Raw genomic sequence first — 19,866 nt, 5'->3', positions numbered from 1 at the left:
GAAAATCTCATACCAATGCCAATCCTGACTGTGTTTTAATTGCAATGGTATTTAATCACGTTTAACAAAAACAAAGTCTGTCAATTTAAAACCAGCCCCTTCATTTCAAAAACACTGAGCTCTTCACTTAAACTACAGCTACTGCCATAAGAAAAAGGGTAAGCGGTTGAATGTTATGTCCTCATACTCTTACATTAAAACAAATAGAGTTGCAAACAATTGCAGGGGTCTTCCCAATATTTCAAAAAGTTGGGCCAATGTGGACCTGAGTGTGTGGATGTTTGGCCAAGGCACGCTGAATCGAACAAGGTCTTCTGAACGTTTTCTACCTTCTTATTGTAGGTTCAAATCTCGCTGTAGTAAATTTGTCTTTATTCAACCCAAAATCTAAATCTAGTTTGCTGAAAGTAAGGACACTTCACATTTGGCAATACATTTGATATATTCGACCCTCTACCCTTAGAGAAAAGCGATCTTGTAATTTGCAGTAAATTTTCAATGTGTTCTTAAACCTTGAAAGTGACCGACAGCGTAAGTGCGAAGAGCAGGTGGTATTTCTTCAAACACCCTTTCCGCTTCTCAAACGCCGGCTGTCGCCTTGTATCCCATCATTTAAGAAGAAAAAAAACATGTATCCTAAGATCAAGCATCCATGAAGCACAAGGTCTTTATTTTGTTACATTGGTTTATTTGAATGAACTCAACGTGACCTTGGGCACGACCTTGACCTCTGGGGAAAATTTAAAAAAAATTTAAGCTGAATAAACATAGCTAGAAATTGCAATCTCTAATAAGTAAAAAGAAAACTCATCGTGCATTGTCACTTTTTAAAGGTGCTTGTGTTTGAGCACTAGGGTTTTAGTACTTTTGCATTGGTTACTTTTTAAGAGGGTGTAGGTACTTTCTAAAGATATAAAGTGTTTTGGTACTCATGCATTGTTAAGTGTTAAAGGTATAGTGTGTGTAGGCACTAGAGTTTTGGCACTTGGGGATTAGTTGCTTTTAAAGGTACTGGTGTTTACCTCAGTACTAGAGTTTTAATACTTGTGTTTGATACTAGCATTCAAGCACAAAAGTACTAGTGTTTTGGTACTCGTGTATAGCACAAGTGACAAAGATCGTTGCTACAAACAGCTGGAATCCATTGCTATGCAGAATTACTAAAAGAAATATCCCCCTAAATCTGTTATTGTTATAAATAAATCTTTTCTCAAACCAATAACATACTTAAAAAAAAAAAAGAGCATTTCAGATAAACAGTTTAAAAAGAGCGGGAAAAAAATGGAAGGAAAATTTGGTTCATATTGAAATTAATAAAAAGAAACACCTGGTGGGTATAGCTGACATTTATCCTCAATTCATCAACTTGTCAACAGTAGCCGATTCCTATTTTGATAGCTAAGAATTCACTTAAAAATCATGCCCTAAAGCATTTATAAATACACACTTACACTTTGTGGGGCGTTTCGGAGTATTCCAATCAAGTTAGTGCCTATATTAGTTACGTCAAACACAAGTTAGAAAGAAGAGAAAAAAACAGACTGCAAGGTATTGACTTTACTACGGTTTGAATGAACATGCAACATAATCCACTCATGACATCACATCGTCGTGGCAACTGGCGTTTAGAACATCTCGCGCTTCCTCGGTTGTGTTGACGCGCCTTAAAACAAAAGATCCGGTCCCCGCATATTAGGTTTACTTTTAGACATTAATAAATCATCACATTAGGCAATGAAACAAAATGCAAGAGTCGTGACATTCCACAGGGTTAAAATATCTCAAGCTGTTGATAGGGGGGAGATGGGGGTTATCTATACCGCTGATGCTAGCGCGATTATCTCCAAGCATTAAGTTATTGCTGACATAATAAACTTTCAAACTCACTTGGCATACATTCAAGAACAGTTTAAAATTTCATCTGCATAAAGAAGTATTTTCTTATAAACTCTATTTTGTATAATATGTGACTCTTCTTTCATTGCTTGTTGGTTGTTTTGTGTACAGCGGGGCCATGAGCGCTGCTTGTAGCAGATACCGGCGCTTTAAAGGTTTCCAATATTATTATTATTATTATTTGTAAACATCAGGAAATGGCGGTGCTACAGGGGCCAGGGAGCAGTTACTTTCCTTTGCCCCCCCCCCCCCCCAATTCCCATCTCAACTTTTCCCCGTTGGCCAAAGTTAAATTTAATATCTTGCACGCAACGAAAAGCATGATCTTCTTGTGCTTGCTTGTTTGTTTGTTTGTTTGTTTGTTTGTTTGTTTGTTTGTTTGTTTGTTTGTTTGTTTGTTTTGTTCTTCCATAAATAACGCCTTCAAGGTATTTCAGTAGATACAACTATCTATTGTAAAATATGCATCAAGATTTGTGGACAGATCTTGAGATTTCTCCTGCCACATGTAGGTCACGAATTGCCAAGCATCGTCCCTACTTGTTGAAGGTTATCAGATCATGCTATGTTTAACATCTACTCAAGACAAATACCAGGTTTATGTACAGAACGGTCTAGAGTAGACAAACACTTCATCACAAACCCTCTGTTTATAAATTGACTAACCTGGCTCTGCCGGGACCCAGTCCAGAGGAGAAGAAGTTTCCTCCTGGTGAGTTTTCCCGTCGACACTTGGTCCGCTGGGTCTCTTTACGTGGTTGTCCCCTTCCCTTAAGCTCCCATCTCTTGCTTCTTCCCTCCTGTTACCATTGGCATCCGTGTTCTCATCATCATCATCATCATTCTCATCCTCGTTGTGGCTGCCTCCTCCTCCTCCGTTGCTATGGTGATGATCTGGGTCAGAGTCTGTAGAGGGACGCGGTGGGGATGTCTTCAGCTTTCCTCGTCTGAACTGTCTCCAGGCTCGTTGGATCCTATGGGGGTAATCCATCAGACACGTCAATATCGATGGGAGGGAAGAGAAATATTCAAGCCTTACCTCCGACGACCCCTTTCCCTTCTCCCTTTTCGTCAGCTACGGGAGACTCTTTTTTTCTGGTTTGCCTTGGGGTGGTTGGGGGGAGAAATTCTTTAATCCATGCAGATGTTTGCAGGATGAGTTTTATCGGGCAGCTGTGGTGTGTTTCATTGCTTGCCGTCGGGAAGTTGGCAATGGGGGGTAAAAGGGGGCGCAGTTTGTATTCATCGACTGAACCTCTAAGAGTTTTTTGTCACTCGGCCAAGATTGCTAAAATGTCTTATTCCTGGAGGTGTTGAAAAAATGGGTTTTTCCACCGTCTGGGGTGAGTTTAAGAATGCGTTTAGTATTTCCTTGAAAGGTGTCGTGTACTTTTTGGCTGTAGGGCTAGCAGACAAGCATGGACAAAGAATCATTCAATTCAATTCACCACAATCATGTGGTGGAGACTCAAATAGTGATTGTCAAAAAGAACAGAAATGTGTTACTTGCAAACTGAAATGAAAACAAGAATGAAGCATGAGCAAAGAAATAATTAGGTTAAAATAATTAGCATATGGCATTTTTTTTTTACATATCGTTCCACAGAGATTTGGTTTAACTCTGAAGTGATAGAGGCTACAGAGAAAAAGTCTAAGCCATTTGATATTCTTCTTTGTCAAGATCACACAATATATTCAATATGAACCTTTTGACATGTATTGTGTTTGTTACACGTACGCTTTCGAACGAGGGGTTGGGTTGGCGCAGTGGTATCTTTCCTCACCTTCCACCTCCAGGACCCCTGGTTTGAATCCAATGCCCCTTATTTTTGACAGCGCGAGGACTCTATAAATAGTATTTTTATCACTTCCGGGGGTACACGCGATTCACCCTGCACAAATTAATAGGCGTTCTGTCACTTTTGTTGCGCCGTAGTTTCAATTTGCTTTAGAGGTGGATTATAACGGCTCCTTTAAAAGTCTTATTGTCTGTGATGGATTAGATGTCTGTGGTGGTAATGTGTTCCAATCTTTAAAAACTGTTTTGGGTATGAATGAATATACCCCCGGAAGTGATTGAGAGCGCCCTCACACGGTCAAAAATATGGCCCATTGGGGGTATCAGGAGGATTGGGTTTTCACACTAAGTGGTTTGGGTTTTCAGTCCAAACCTGGTTTTCTATGGACTAATTCTCTGGGGTTTTCCTCCCAAATCTAAAACTGAAACTTCCTTCTTTGTCTTCTGTCCATGGGGCTCTTGGTTGTCTTCACAACCAGAATAAATGAATGAATTAGCTTGGTGTGCTACATATTTTTGCAGCACAGGCTGTATACTTCCAAGGGAGCTAAAATTGTTTAAGGAATGATGGCCTAGTGACATGGAGTGCCATGATCTGAGCTTCAGTGACGAATTTTGAGCACTACATCGTTTTATAAACTTTCTTAAAGTGCAAGTTTGCTTAAAAGTTAAAAAATCATCAAAATAAAATAAAATAAAAAGTAAACTTGTAAAATTCATCCAAACAAACACAACCTTTTAAAAATCTAAACAAACTTTGAAAGCCTTCCTCTCTGAAACTGGCCGTTGAGCTAAGAAATGTTTGTGGTCAATAAACCCGACTTGTTCTGTCATCAGCTAAACATTTAGATATAAGCAGCGCCAAGTGTGTAGTTAATCAACAAACAACTGTACATCTCAAAATGAATTTACTTTCCTTGATGAGTGAAATTCATCAGCATTCCTTGATTTTTTCCTTGTTTTAATGAATCTCACGTTGTACCCGTGAGCTTGACAGCTTCGTGACCACAAAACTGCGCTTTCACTCGTCGTGGACAATAGGGATTTGTGAGGAAGGCTTTGCCATTATGGTTGAGAATTTTAGCCCCGGGCATTTTGAGGGTGGATTGGCTGGTAAAGTCCCCTGCGGTGGGGAGGTGGTTTAAAGAATTAGTAACTGTGTGACGACCGTGGAATGGCATGATGTTGTGTCATTTTGTATTCAAGTTAATAATGCTTGACTAAAAATATGTTTTACTTTGGGCAAATGTTTTTTATTTCTTTTTTGTTGCAGTGAAATAAACACTTTTTGTAAAACACTTTTTGGAATGATTTTTTTATTATTTATTTTATTATTTAATTCTGGCTTGTAAAGGCTGGGGCTGGGGGGGGGGGGGGGGTGTAATTTAGGAGTAGCAATTTTATGCCTCTGAATCTGTCCTCATTTTAAAGATGTCACCAGCTCAAACAATGACCTTACCGAGGTCAATGACCTCACCAAGGTCAACAGAGAGCACATTTTGACACCGGTCATAGGATGTCAAATCCTTGAATAGAAACCAAATTATCCCAATTGGTGTATACCTCTACCCTGATTGGCACCCTCTTCCAATCTATGGTCCCTAGTTGGGGAAACCTTTGGGTAAGACAACTACCAAACGAGATATACCTCTACCCTAAAGGCCGAGTCACACTGCAGCGATAACGAAAACGATAAAGATAATGACACAAAGAGAACACATTCTATTGGTTGAATTGCTCCACAGAAACGCCCTCGCTCATCCAACCAATCGAGGGCATGCATTTTTAACATTCTTATTTTTCGTGTTCGTTTTCGGGGCTTGTGTGATCGGGGCATGTGTGACCGGGCCTTAATAATAGACCCTTCTTCTCCCCGTCAGTATCTCAACGTCCCAAATCAGTAAGCCCTTGGGTGACTTCAAAAGTGATGTACTTTCCCTCTAAGGAAGGCCAGTGACCGTAACCTCAAGAAGTCTCAGTTGGGACGAACCATCAAAGACGCTCTTTGATGTACGAGGTAGAAAGGGAGCCAAGACAAGATGAATGCCCTTGATCAAGAGCCTGAGACTTCTTCAACTGAGTTGGAGGAGGTCTTCTATATTACATCCTTCAACCCATCAATCAATGAGGCAAGGTTTCCATGGTACAAAAGAACTATCAGGAGCGTTTGACCTGCGCTTTGACCCAATCTAGAATTCGGTCGTTAATTAGACAGATGGCGGTTAGCACAGAGTGAGATTCAAATTCAGATTTGAGGACCCTCAGTTATGGAGTGGTGAAAATGACTGCTGAGATCTACAACGTCAGAGATCATCGGTTCATTTTGGTGGTCAATGTCAACGTGTGTTATTCAGAGAAGTGCGAATTTTAGGCGAAGCGGCGTTTTCATGTTCACCTTGACCACCAACATGGTGAGCATGGCACAGTTGTTGCGTGTAACGTGAGTGCAAGGGGTCAATAAAGTGTTCACAGATATCGGTGTAAGGGGAACACAGATTCCATTTTTTGCATCCCTGAGTAGACATCTTTTGTTCTTTCCTTTATCCCTGTGCTAAAATACCTACCATTAAAGACTTTGTACACAACATTTCTTGTGAAGCACCCCAGTCTTTAGAGTTCCCCTTTTTCTCGGTCTCCATAAGGAAGTGAATATGAAATTCCCCAAAAATGTTCTTTATCCTCGATGCAAGTTTAACATAATGTTAAGATGAACCTTACAGACAATACTTGTCTTAATATCTTTAGAAGAGTCACTGACTCTTAATAAAGAGCATGTTGGTTTATTCTTAAGACTTTTACTCGTTTGCACTAATCACTGTCCAAAGCTGATACGTCTCTCTTCAGACAACCGAAGAGACAGCCCAACCATGATAGAAGAATTATTCTTCCATCCAAACACTAACATTTTGAATGTCAACAAACTGGGCCCAATTTCATAGAGCTGCTAAGCACATCTATTAAACGATAGCTTGTTACAAACCAATCTGAAACAACTCTTAGTGGAACACTTACGTGATTACATTTGTAGTGAATCGTTGGAGTTTATTACGACGTACACTTACGTGATTACATTTGTAGTGAATCGTTGGAGTTTATTACGACGTACACAGTGATTCTCCTCAAACTCTACCTCTAACTTGTGACTGCAGAAGAAAGAAAACAAAAGTGGAACGAAAATTAATTTAATAGATGTTAAATTTGCATCGGGATAAAGAATATTAATTTTTGGTTTTACCCATATACACCGATGTGTGTAGCACTGTGTACTCAGTACTTTCCCCGAGTCCTGTGAAAAAATTAATTTACAAATCAAAAATAGACAAAAAATCCACCCCTTAAATCAAGGTTGACAAATTAATATCTAATATTGGTTGAACCTAAAAAAAAATCAGACACTAGAAAAAAAGTTGTAAAAAAACAACAATATCAGCTATGTCTGGGCATTTAGGCAATAATTATACAGAACAAAATGGTCTCTAAAGGGCTTAAGAAATCAAGGCAACATTTTAAGAAAGGCTGTTTGACATTTGCAAGCCCTTAAATGTCTACAAGAAGATTTTAAGAAGGCAAAGTCAGCCATGACAACCTGAAATTCCAATAACATTTCACAATTTGCACAGAAAGGCAGACCTTACTGCAGTACTTTTTAACCCCAAAATTAAAACATGCTCAATCTAACACGTACTATGAGGATTTTAAACTACTTCGTTAAACATTATCTAGGTTACAACAACAACAAAACAGATATTTGCAAAAATAAAGTGCTTAACTTTCTTAATATCAAGTATAATATCTGACTCAATACATAATCCACTCCAGATACTTTCATTATGTGGTCAAAAGTAGCCTCTTGTGTAAGAGGAAAAAAACCTGTGGAACAAAAAGTTGCATTTTAATCTAGCCAGAGGATGAAACCTCGTTACCATGGAAACATCCTCATTCCAAGAACAATTTGCTCAACACCTGCAGGGTCACCCTTTCTTAAAATGAGAAAAAAGATGACTTTTTGACCCCAATAGGAATAGATTTGTAAAGGCAGACAGTGAACAACAATCTGTTCCGAACAAAACAAGAAAGGGCTCAAGTTGAAAACACTTAAGATCGATATATACTTAAAGAAATTGTACGTCTGCAATTCAATGTCTGCAATTCTAAGACTAAGACAGACTTTTCTTTTTAAAGGAACATTACAGAATAGATAAACTGACCAACCTGTAGAAGTTTGAGATCGATCGGCCATCTGGGTCACGAGAAAATAGTGAAAAACTGGATACACATTTTGCACGACATGGCTTAAAAAAAACAAGTAAAAAATAAAACTCTCACTGAGCGATAAACTCCAAACAAGAAAATAGTTTTATTTATTTCTAATCAATCATTTTCAGACAGAAATATTTCAAGAGATGTTTTCTCCTATCATCATCATTTATGTAAATCCGTGATCTTCATGATTTTTTTTTTACAAATTCTGTAATTGTACCTCTGCAATTAATGTCTGCAGTTCTCCGATTGAGGTAGACTTTTCTTTGGAACATTGATGATGGATTGTTTGTTACCAAGGAACGTGACTCAGTGTTAGAGAAATGTATCATCGTGCCTGGAGATATATGATTAATTCTTGTACGAATGTTGAACATTCAAATGTTGTTTATTAAATTTGAAGTGTGACTTGAGGGACCTAGCATCTGTACAAAAATAAGTGAAATAACAAAATTTAAATATTCATACTATGATTCAAATCTAAACTTTCCTTTGCTGTGATTGGTTCATCCCAATCTAATGAATATGCATTTTTAAAAGTCTGTAACCCTATGCTGTCAATTGATTCACAATCTTCAAGAAATGCAATTTCCTCAAAGAAAAAACTGTTTGCTTTAAAAAAAAAAAATTCAATATGCCTAGAAACCAATCTTGACAAAGAGAGTAGCATCTACGCATGTAAGTAGCATTCTTAAAATAACTCTTGTATGATTGTATGCTACTGAGACAATCAGGAAATTGTCATCAGCCTTTGACATGTAGTGTTGTCTCAAGAAATTTGATTCTGTATTCCGACTACCGAAGACGCTGGAGGGCAACGGTGCAAAAGTATCTATACAACCCCTGTGGGGGTTAATGGCGCGTGCCAAATGGTAACAGCTTACAGACGACAGATAGGCAATGGTTGATACCATTTTATTCAATAGGTGAAATCCTAGGTGAGAAGTTCACAAATCCCACACCATGACACTCATATTTTGTTTTCATTATTGCTTAAGATTGCCCCGGAAGGTGTACCAGTTTTCACCAAAATCTCGTCATCTTCCCTATATAAAAACAAAATTGAACTAATTTTTACTGGATTTTTTAAAAATTTGTGATAACAATCAAGCACCCCCAGAACCACAGTCCTTCCACCACGCCACGTCTGCTTCTTATTGAATTGTACGCTAACTTTGCTGTACTTCTACCATTGCAACCCGTAGGCCAAATTACTCCACAATTTCATTAGTAAGATTCGCCATCAGCAAGAAAGAGTTCTATAAATACCGCCTCTGGGTAAAAGCCGGTCACCGATTAGCCGAGAGGGGCTCGGCCTCCCAGCGAAGTAATCTCATGACCGCCTTTTTTTTCTCCTCTTCCCCTTCTCCTTTCCTGTCGTTGGTCTCTCCGTGTTTCTCGGACCATGTTTAATTACGTCTTGGTTTTCATGTCCTCTCACTTTGAGTTGAAGACAAACGGTAATTCAGCAATTAGATACTACGTGCACGTGTGATTGATCAAATTTGGGGCCGTTTTCTTGGGGTATCGAATTGAAATAAATCTCATTAAAAGATTTGCCAGCTATATTTCCCTCACCAAACAAAAAAAGGTGTGATCTGATTATGGAGACAAACTGTGGCCTTTAGAAGTGGGAACATTTTATAAAAGGGGGGAAAAGGGGAAAAAAAACGGAGCAAGAAAAATATTGACATTTTGCAGCACAAATATACACAGTGATTGAGGTAAGGTTTCCAATATTAATTTGATCGTGGTTTCGGTGATCTTTAAATTAGCCTTCTTTTACCAATGGATTTAATGTGAAAATCCAATAACTTGGTGATCTACGCCAATAGCTCTCTTATCAATTTAGGAACAAATAATTAGTGACCACGCTACCTGTGTCACATGAGCAGTGAAAGTGAAGAGTTAATTAACATCTATCTGTACAGGTGTATTTTAGTTAATTAATTGCTAGGATTTAATGACAAGCCAGTAGACATTACAGGGAGAGTAAAAATACCTGGTAATTACTTTAAAGATTAATTACCATAAAATTACTACATGTAGGTAAGAAGCACTACAGATGTTGATAATGTGTAACATTTTGAAAAATGACTCCCAAAGAAATGTGGCTTTAGGGAGAGGGATTCAAAAACATAACAATCTGGGAAACATTATTTGCATGAAACAGTTGTCAGATTGTGTATTCCAGATACATATTATTCTTCCCGCATGGACACAACCATGTGGACATAATTATCACAAAATGCTAACAGTCTTTTGAAATTAAATTTTCACATGTTAGTTTTATTGATTTTGGGGTTGAACAAGCGACTTTTTGTTTCAGGTATCAATATAAACCACAAGGGAAACTGACTGGGAAAATTTTTGAAAGTTTCCCTTGTGGTTTAAATTGATATCTTAAACAAAAAGTCGCATCCCCTTAAGGTGATCCCCTGGCTGCCGCTTCCCAGGTTGTATCGTAATTTGGGTGTGATCCCTGGCTACACGGCAGTTAACGGTTGTATGGCTTCTGACTGGCACCCCCGAACAAAGATATTGGCAAAATAGGGACACCGCCAATATAGGGATAGATAGCTCAGTTGGTAGAGCGCCGGCACGTTAATCCGGAGGTCGTTGGCTCGAATCCCACTCTAGTCAATTCTTTGTTCAACCCCAAAATCATTTCAAAAATTTACCCAGTTAGTTTCCCTTGTGGTTTATATTGATAGATCTACATTGTACATTGATACAGGATTCAAACAACCGAACGTCTCCAAAAACCAAAGGTATAGACGATGTGACCTATGTTTACATTCAAACCGCCCTTTGTTGACAAAACACTGTACACGTCATGTTTCGCAAGCCAAACATATTAAGATTGCGTGTACTTTCTAGCTGGCTGCCAAAACACAAAGGTTTTGCCCGGCGGTATGCGCCCAAATCATGTTATGGTTTTCGGGTGACGTCAGAGGTCACATCGTCTATAGTTTGCCTTTAATCAGTGCCTGAAATGCGTCAACGAATCAGTAATGTAAAAAAAGAAGTTTTGTTTTTGCGTATCGACTGAAAATTGCTTGTATCAGCACTAAATTTGCGCAATATATTCTGATAAAATGGCTTGTGTATGGGGAAAACCCTGTCTACTCTGCCTTTAAGAGGATAACCTGTTTCAATCTCGACCCATATTGACCCAAATCGTTCATACGGGTTGAATGAACAGTTTAATCAAACACAGATAATTATTTTAAACTGGTCTCTATACGTGTTTTGTATCTGCATATTGATTACTCCATTAGTCATATTTATAAACACTCTACAGTCATTCCATTTGTCTCCTGACTACAACAGGCATGATATTTGGTCCTTAAAGAGGAAGGGAAATACCAAGTTAAATCTTGTGATGTACAAATTTTCCATACTTAGTTACTTGTTCATGTTTGTTGTGTTGTCATTTAGCCTTCGAGAAAGAGACTGCTAGGGTCGAAGTGTCAGACCGTTAACTATTTATTTGCATTTATACCGTAGTGTAGGTCCATTTGGTTGGTAAGTAGTTTGCAACATCTAATTCTATAGAGTCCTCATGTGAGTGGGACAAAAGAAGTCTCTGACCTCATGTTAAAAATAGTCTAAATAGCTCTTGAGTACAGTATCTAAAGAAATTTAAAGTTAAATTTGCATCTGGGATAAAGAATATTAATTTTGGTTTTTAACCCTACACCGATGTGTGTTTGCACTGTATACTCGGTACTTTCCCGAGTCCTGTGAAGAAAAAAATACACAGGCATGTTACTCGGGTGGGATTCGAACCCACGACCCTTGTACAGTATACCTTCTTGGATCAAATTTGTTAACGCCAAAAAAATCCGATGAAAAACAATACTAATATTCCAGATAATATTCCAGTACAAAAATTTACAAATCCATTTTTCTCAAAATAATGTCTTCCAATGTTTTGGATGCTGACAAAATTTGTACTGGACAGGTATTGGCAAAGGCAATTTAGACCATCCGATACAAAACCCTTCGAAGATAAATTTGCCAACATCCAAAACATCTGATGACATCATTTGGAGTGAATTGGGTCTGCTTAATCAAAACACCATTGGAAGTGACATCCAATGGTATCATATTTCAAATTCCACTCCAGGAATGAACTAAAACATCCCGTTCTCAGAAATATGTCATCGGATGTTTAGGATGCTGACAAAATTTGCACTGGAAGGGTATTGGCATGGCAATTTAGACCATTTTAACATGACGCCAGTTAGTAACAGGCATCTTTGCATTTTGCATCATAATTATTTATCTTTTATTTCACATACAAACATATCCTGTAATAGGTTGATACATAGTCCCACATGTATGTCAGTTCTATCAATATCAAATATATATACATGTTTATGTGTGTTGTGTTGTCATTTAAGACTCTGCTAGAGTCGAAACGTCAGACCATTAGCTATTTTTGCATTGTTGTAAAAATAAAGGAAATTGTAATCCTATAATAATAGACAGTGCACAGGTTCTTCAATATGACTCGACACAATTGAGTTCAATGCCTCATGTTGAAGATGGCTGCCCTAGTGACAAGATCACATGATTATCCATCAATAATAAAACAAACTGAAGAGTCTTGAAGACTCTACTGCATCAAACCTGGAGGTCCACTTGACCTCTGAAGATGGAATAAATAAGAAAGAAAGCAACGAGAGCGCTCTGTCAGTGATGAAATGTTGGCCCACTTCATGAATTATTATCAAACCGCTGGTAACCACAATTATCTTGATGGAACTGGATGAAACTGGTTCAGAAAGTGTAATTTACTTCATGTTGGCTGACTTCAGTCAGTAGTTCTCAACACATCATTCATGTCATTATTCTGCTCTCGTCCCCCACAAAGTTAAAGGTATCATAGGTAGAGCTGACAAAACAGTTGAAGACAGTGTTCATGTTTTGTGTCATCACCCATATAAATTAAAGATATGTTAAACTTGTGATTTTGTCTGAATCTGTTGCGTGAGTAAGAAGACACATTTGAACACAGTTTCCAGCAATCGGCTGTTGTATTTTAGAAGATTTTCAGGTACAGTTTTCTTGAATATTACTTCATTTCAGAGCAATAATATTTCACAGAAACAATTGTTTTGAGTTCGAACTTCCTAATCAGTAAGCTTTCAGTAAAATTAAACAATGTTTTCTATCCTTACCAATCATGAATAATAACTTTACATTAGTTGATTCTGACTGAAGTACTTTTTGTTTTTGTGAATGACTGATATCTGCCTTTTTCTGGGTGAGGTATTTTTTGTTTTTGTGAATGACAGATCTCTGCCTTCATAAAAATTCATGTCCGCCTTCCAAGTGGCGCATGTTTAATGTTAGTCACGTTCGGCTACCGTGGTTCTCAATTTTAAAATGTGCACATGCATTTAGAATTGGCATGATGCCAAGTACCTGCAAACCTGTTTTCAAAAGTGCAGAGAAATTAGTCCATTACCAGTCACTTTCAAAAGTGCAAACTTAACCAAAATGGAAACTTGGCGATATTCTTGCCTTCATGTTTGAACAACACTCTAGCCAAAGAAGTTTTTGTCATTGGTATTATCGGATGACAGATTTTAGAAGCTGCAAAACCCTTTTAAACCTTGAGGCACACACATAACAGAAATTGTAGAAGGGGGTTAAAAAATAATACAAAACCACACCTGTTTGTATGTAACCGAATGAACAAATTCTGGGGTGGAACAAAGAAGCTCAAATCCTGCTGTAGTCAATTTGTCTATGTTCAACCCCCAAAAAAATTCTAACAAATTTAATTCTGACTTTAAATTTACATTTGGCTTCTGACCGGCACTTCGAACAAGTATATTGGGTGACTGCTAGCAATAGAGCGATACATATCTCAGTTAATAAGGAGGTCACAGGTTCAAATCCTGTTCTTGTTAGTTTCCTTTGTTAAATCAATAACTGTTGACAAATTTACCCAGTAAGTTTCACTTGTGGTTCACTACTTTAATGAGGGATAAAAAAATTGCTTAAAAGATCTGATGAAAAAGTTGCTCATATTGAAACAAAGGCTTTTCTAGGAATTCATAAATTCATCGAATTCAAGTTTCTTTTTCCTAAATTAACGGCAGAGTTTGAATCATAAGTTTAGAATCAGTGAATAAGTTAGCATCAAGCATTCAGCCACATACATGAGGAATCAATATGATTTGCATCATCACCCAACAGGAGGAAATTCATCTGTGTGCCATGAGTAGCCCGAGAAAAAGGTGACATTTTCTGGAATATTTATGACCGCATCTAAATTCTGGACCATCTCGGCCGGGTCAAATAGCATAAATGAGTAGATCAAATAAAGCCCTGTGGACAGCAATACATTAATTTGGTTCTAACATGGATTTACTTTAATTGAAAATATTCCTTGGACAAAAAACAACAAGAGGGGGGGTAACATTTAGCTGAGTAAGTTAAGCTTGTTCTAATGTGGATTTGTTTTAATTGAAAATATTCCTGAGACAAAACAAACAAGCGGTAACAAGGAGCTGCAGGGAACATCTTTTCATTTATAATTCCCCCCTCCGAGTTCAACTTGAATATATTAAAGAGGAAAACCAAAACTAACTTAATAAAAAATTCATCTTAACTCAAATCTCAGAGATCTTTAAGATCTGCAGGTTGATGGACATTATCAGTGTCTAAATCTTTTGGTTATCATTTAAAGCCATTATACACTTTCGGTAAATAGTATTGTCCAAGTCACACACTTCGTGTATCACCACTTATATATAAAATAACAAACCTGTGAGAATTTAGGCTCAATCGGTCATCGGAGTCAGGAGAAAATAAAGGGAAAACCCACTCTTGTTTCCGCACGTTTCGCTGTGTCATGACATGTGTTTAAAATAAATCCGTAATTCTCGCTATCGAGAATTGATATTGTTTTAATGTTTTCTCAAAAAGTAAAGCATTTCATGGAATAATATTTGAAGAGAAGTCTTTCACCATTACCTTCTGTAAACCCTGTAAATTATGTGTAAATCTGTGAATTTTTTTTTTTTTTCCTGTACCGAAAGGGTCCAATGGCTTTAAATGTAATTTAGATATTTGTACACTTCTGAATTTTCATAGTGATTGATACAAGAAATAGGTCCCCGCAACCTCAGGGTTTTGAAACACTTTTGCTTTTGACAAGGTGTGTCAAAATGACAATAATTGCCATTGTGTGTGGGAGTTTGCTTTGTTATAGCTCCATGCTGCAACAAAGCGGCTTTACAAAATGATGGAATCGCCACATATGACGTAAAATGAGTGATGATGTAATCAAGCTTTTCGTGAATCTTTCTGAAAAGCACCGGAAATGCGAGCAGAAACTTCAGTTTTAATTGCCAAGAAAATACCTCCTAGAAAGAAAAAAAAAGTTGCACCTATGTGCCTAGCTAAAAATTGTACCCTAGTTTCGTCGCTCCTTTCACAGAATTCAGCTTTAAAATGTAACTTTTAATATGCACTCCCGGACTCAATCTCAAGGGTCTAAGGGTGGGAGGAGAGGAAGGGAAATACAAGGTACAGGGGTTGTCATGGTGATTAATCAGATCAATTCTTTTTCTTCTTCTTCGTGTGATAAAGTGAACAACAAGAAACTACGCATGACACCTCTAATTTCAGAAGAAGGAAATTTATATTTATATTGAGACTGACACAACTGTCACCAAGTTTGGCAAATTATTGACGATGAATATAATTTGCTGCAATCGGCAAACTTTACTTAAGATGAAAATGAAAGATTATGATTTGATTAGCGTACCGTATTGTTATCATGAACAGCTATTGGATTTTTTAAGTACAGGTAAAAAATATGGCAGCTTCCAAAGAGAGAACCTGGATTTATTATGCATGATGTGGATTTCAAATTAAGAAAGAAAGAAATGGGGCCTGATGAAAAATGTACGTCAATGGTTTATTTATAAATTTGAACACAATTTTGGTGTAAAACATTTCTTTCGAAATTTGACCTTCATCCCAATCACCATAGTGACCTCAGAATCTCCTTTAAAAAAAATATGCACACAAAAAACCTGACGTATTGATCAGTTCTATCTTCTGCCCTCGACCTATGCAAAGAAACCGACTGCCGGAAAGTTCGGTAGCACCTCATCAGCCTATCAGTCCAAACTGGCAAAACATATGCGTTGCTCGCCGGGCTCTAAGTGGGTCCGTAGATGGTGCGGCTTGATATCCCCCATCCATTAATTCCCTGTTACTAAAGATTGAATTTCTCCAGCAATAAGAAGGGGGGCCGAGTCTTGGGTAAATATAAGAGTAAAAAAGTCTGATGCTGCATTCCTCAATGGGGGCTTTCCTGTTACTGTCCATCGATCCCTGTTATTGATTTCGAAAAAAACTGCCCCTATCTGCAATTTAGATATTTCCACTTTCGGAAAACCGCTATTCCCCCCCCCCCCCCCCCCCCCCCCATGTGAATTTTTACAAAACATGGATCAGTTTGAAAAAAATGCAATTGTGAGCTTCTGTTTTTGTTTCAAAACAATTCCAAACATGTTCTATCTTTCGAGTTCAAACCAGTATATAAATTAGTAGGATTTGAACTTTGCTGTAACACCATGTGAATATCTCTTGTGTTGGTTCTAAAAAGAATCAGTGGTTATAATGACTCAAAGTTTCGATCAGTATGCTCTGATCGTCTTCAAGTTTATTTTTTTAGTCACTTCTAGTTTTTACACCATGAAAAACAACACCTACAGCGTGAACTAAGAGGTTATTTGACAATTCAGCTGAAAGCTAATGCACTTTAAAGCTACCTGAATAAATCAATTCTCATAACTACATGTATGCTTGCCTTCCAGTGCCAGCCAGTGCCAGGCATTGTCCTGTTATAAAAAACAATGTGTCACTATCTTTACTATGCATATGGATTTTTCCTTCTCATTGAATCGTCTAAACGATGATTTATGTCTTAAACAAATCCATCACTTAACAAGTACGAACGTTGACTCTTGAATCCATTGCGCTGATTTAGTGCTAAGCAGTTAATCAATGGCATACATTACAGATTGTATGACGGTCAAACCTCAGCTTCAAAAACCCATTGACACAATTAAAACACTTGAGTTGTGCATATTGATTCGCTGCAAATATCAATGATGAATATTATACATGTGGTACTCAGTCATCAAATTAACCTTAGGGCCATGGACCTTATCGAAAATATTGACGTGCATGTAGGTGCGGAATGAGGTGCTTGGTGGTCTAGCTAGCGATCCAGTTTGATCACTAGCTAGACCTTATCGCAAAAATTGGTATGTGCACGTTAGTCTTGGAGTGAGGTGCATGCTGGTCTAGCTAGCGATCAAGTTTGATCACTAGCTAGACCTGATCGCAAAAATCGGAATGTGCATGTTAGGCAGGAATTGAGGTGCATGCTCGTCTAGCTATATAGCGACCAAGTTTGACCAGCACGCACCTCATTCAACAGTTAGCGATTGCGCAATGGATATTTGGGAAAATACAGGCAATCTTCAGGGAACCAGTTCCAGGCAATCTCCTAGAAGATAATCCATTCACATTTAAATGTTCTCATAACTTTCTTTGGAATCTTAAAATTATTTGAAAAATGACTCCTGCGCTACCAAAGTGGTCCTGTAGCAAGCACTGCAGTTGGTTGCCTCCAAGTTGCCTGCAAAAGTTGCCTTGTGTAACAAGGCACTCACGGGGCCAATTTCATAGAGCTGCTTAAGCAAAAAATTTGCTTAAGCACGAAAATAGCTCGCTTATTTTACACACGTTACTGGTCAAAATTTCATGCCATATACATTGCTTATGACTAGTATTTAGCTGTTGTTTACTTAGCATAACAATTGAGTGGAGTCTTGGCCGGTAATCTGATTTTACTAAGCAATGAATTTTTTGCTTAAGCAAAATTTTGTGCTTAAGCAGCTCTATGAAATTGGGCCACGGTCATCAAATTAATTTTGGGGGTTTAAGTGTTTTTTTTTTTCTTTTTCTTTTTACTTTTTATGAATGCTAGCATTTTAAAGGGAGGGTATATCCTTGGCAATTACTCCAAAAAATGACGATACAAACTGACTTGGGAAGATGGACTGCAGCTGTTGATAATGTATACCATTAATGACAAGGGATAAATAATAGCACTTCAAGGAAGAACATTATTAGGTCGGATCCATTATGTACAATTGTCTCTAGACACGCAATGAAAACAAACACCCATTCTTCCTTCATTCTAAAGATATTCTCCGACCAAAGGCCTTCTATTCACCATGACAACCCATCTTCATCAAACTGCTCATAACATGCAACAATTATGCTCCTCATAGGATAAGGATTAACATGGAGAGAAAACTGAGCAACATAAGCCAATGACGTGGAAGGTCATTTAAAACCAATTAAAAAGGGATTAAAGTCTTTTTAAAGGGCCCTTTTAAAGGAAAGGTCTACATTTTGTTATCACTCTTGAAATTAATGGCAATAAAAACTTCTGCAAGCGTCTTGTCTAGTCGTCATTTTTATGAAGTCGTCATTTTTATGAAGTCATTGTGGTAATTATCCCTCGCTTTTCCCAATTTATTTGTGTTCTAATGGTAATTTACCTGTGTTTTTTTCTATTTGACTTTGTCCTTCCTTGTTTATTTAATTATTTCATAATTGTTTTGTGTTTGTGTACATTGAAGAATGGACGCAATATAAATCAATCAATCATTTATAAATCGTAATTTCTTGAAAAAAAAAACACCCTCATTATGACATGTCCATTGAATGAGTTAGAATAAAATAATGAACAACCATTCAAAATTTTCAGATTGGTAAAACACATTGTCCTTAATTTTGGTTGCTGTTGAGTATTTTTAGGTTTTCAGATACACTTTTCTCAGACTTTTTATCATTTTAGAGGAATTTTTTTTTACAAAAAACACCTGGTTCAATTTATTCACATGATTTTCAGACACAGTTTTCTAAAATATTTTTAATTTTAAAGTATAAAATTTCGCAGAAAAAAAACCTGGTTCAATGTATTCACACGTATGAAAACCACTCACAGACGTCTAAAATACAATTTCATGTTCCCGCGGATCGCCAGAGAATAAAAAAAAAAATGCCAGAGGAAATCGGGAATAAAACATGAGATCTCAGAGGCCAGGCATAAATCTTGATCAATTGTATGCTCTAATTCCGCCCATTACATTTTAAGAGCTTTGTGTACGTAAAGGCGAATCGATGAAGAAAACACAGGCCAGCTCACACAGCCACTTTGGAACACCTTTAGGCCAAGGGAGCACGGTGGTTTAATTGAGCTTTGAGTGGGTAAGAGGGTGACGTTGGAAAAGGGACGTGGGCGATAAAGCGTACACCCATACTTCATTCATGACGGGACACGTACATCGGGACAAAACCTCAGACATCATGTGACAGAAAATTGATCATAAATTACTGGGATTAGTGGATTATCGAAGGTTTGGGCCAAAAATGTATAGCGGATTGTTCAATAGCGAAAACTGAACAATTAAAGGTATTATGCAGGATTAGTAGATACGGCAAAATAGTACAGACAGTACTATTCATGTTTTGTGTAATCGACCATACACATGAAATAATAAACCCGAGAAAATTAGGGGTTAATCTGTTGGGTGAGTCAGGAGAAAATATAAAAACCCATGCACAATTTTCAGCATGTAAACATAATATTCCCCTTAGTGGTTATTTATAACTGAACTCAGCTGCTGAGTTTCAGATACATTTTTTTGTTAGAAAATATAACTTAATTTCAGAGCGAAAAAAAATTTAAATAAACAAAAAGTGGTTCATTATCAACCAGAATGCTTTCAGACTAAAATTAAACACGATTTGTTATCCTTATCAATCTTGTATAATTTGCGTTTAGCAATAAAAAT

The 19,866-nt window shown here is 37.4% G+C and overlaps 1 protein-coding gene across 4 annotated transcripts in view; it reads right to left on the bottom strand.

Annotated features, from left to right (window-relative positions):
• The window catches only part of LOC117298547, a 70,256-nt gene that overhangs the window by 18,356 nt on the left and 32,034 nt on the right, over positions 1-19,866 (bottom strand). For all 4 annotated transcript variants that reach the window (XM_033781862.1, XM_033781860.1, XM_033781863.1 and 1 more), the window contains exons 4-5: positions 6,757-6,837; positions 2,563-2,870 (exon numbers count right to left, since the gene is read on the bottom strand). In XM_033781862.1, the coding sequence (XP_033637753.1) occupies positions 2,563-2,870; positions 6,757-6,837 (389 nt within the window). The remainder of the gene's footprint in view (positions 1-2,562; positions 2,871-6,756; positions 6,838-19,866) is intronic.

Source organism: Asterias rubens, chromosome 13 (genome assembly GCF_902459465.1).
Source record: "Asterias rubens chromosome 13, eAstRub1.3, whole genome shotgun sequence".
Taxonomy (NCBI): domain Eukaryota; kingdom Metazoa; phylum Echinodermata; class Asteroidea; order Forcipulatida; family Asteriidae; genus Asterias; species Asterias rubens.
This window is presented reverse-complemented; position numbering and strand designations above follow the sequence as displayed.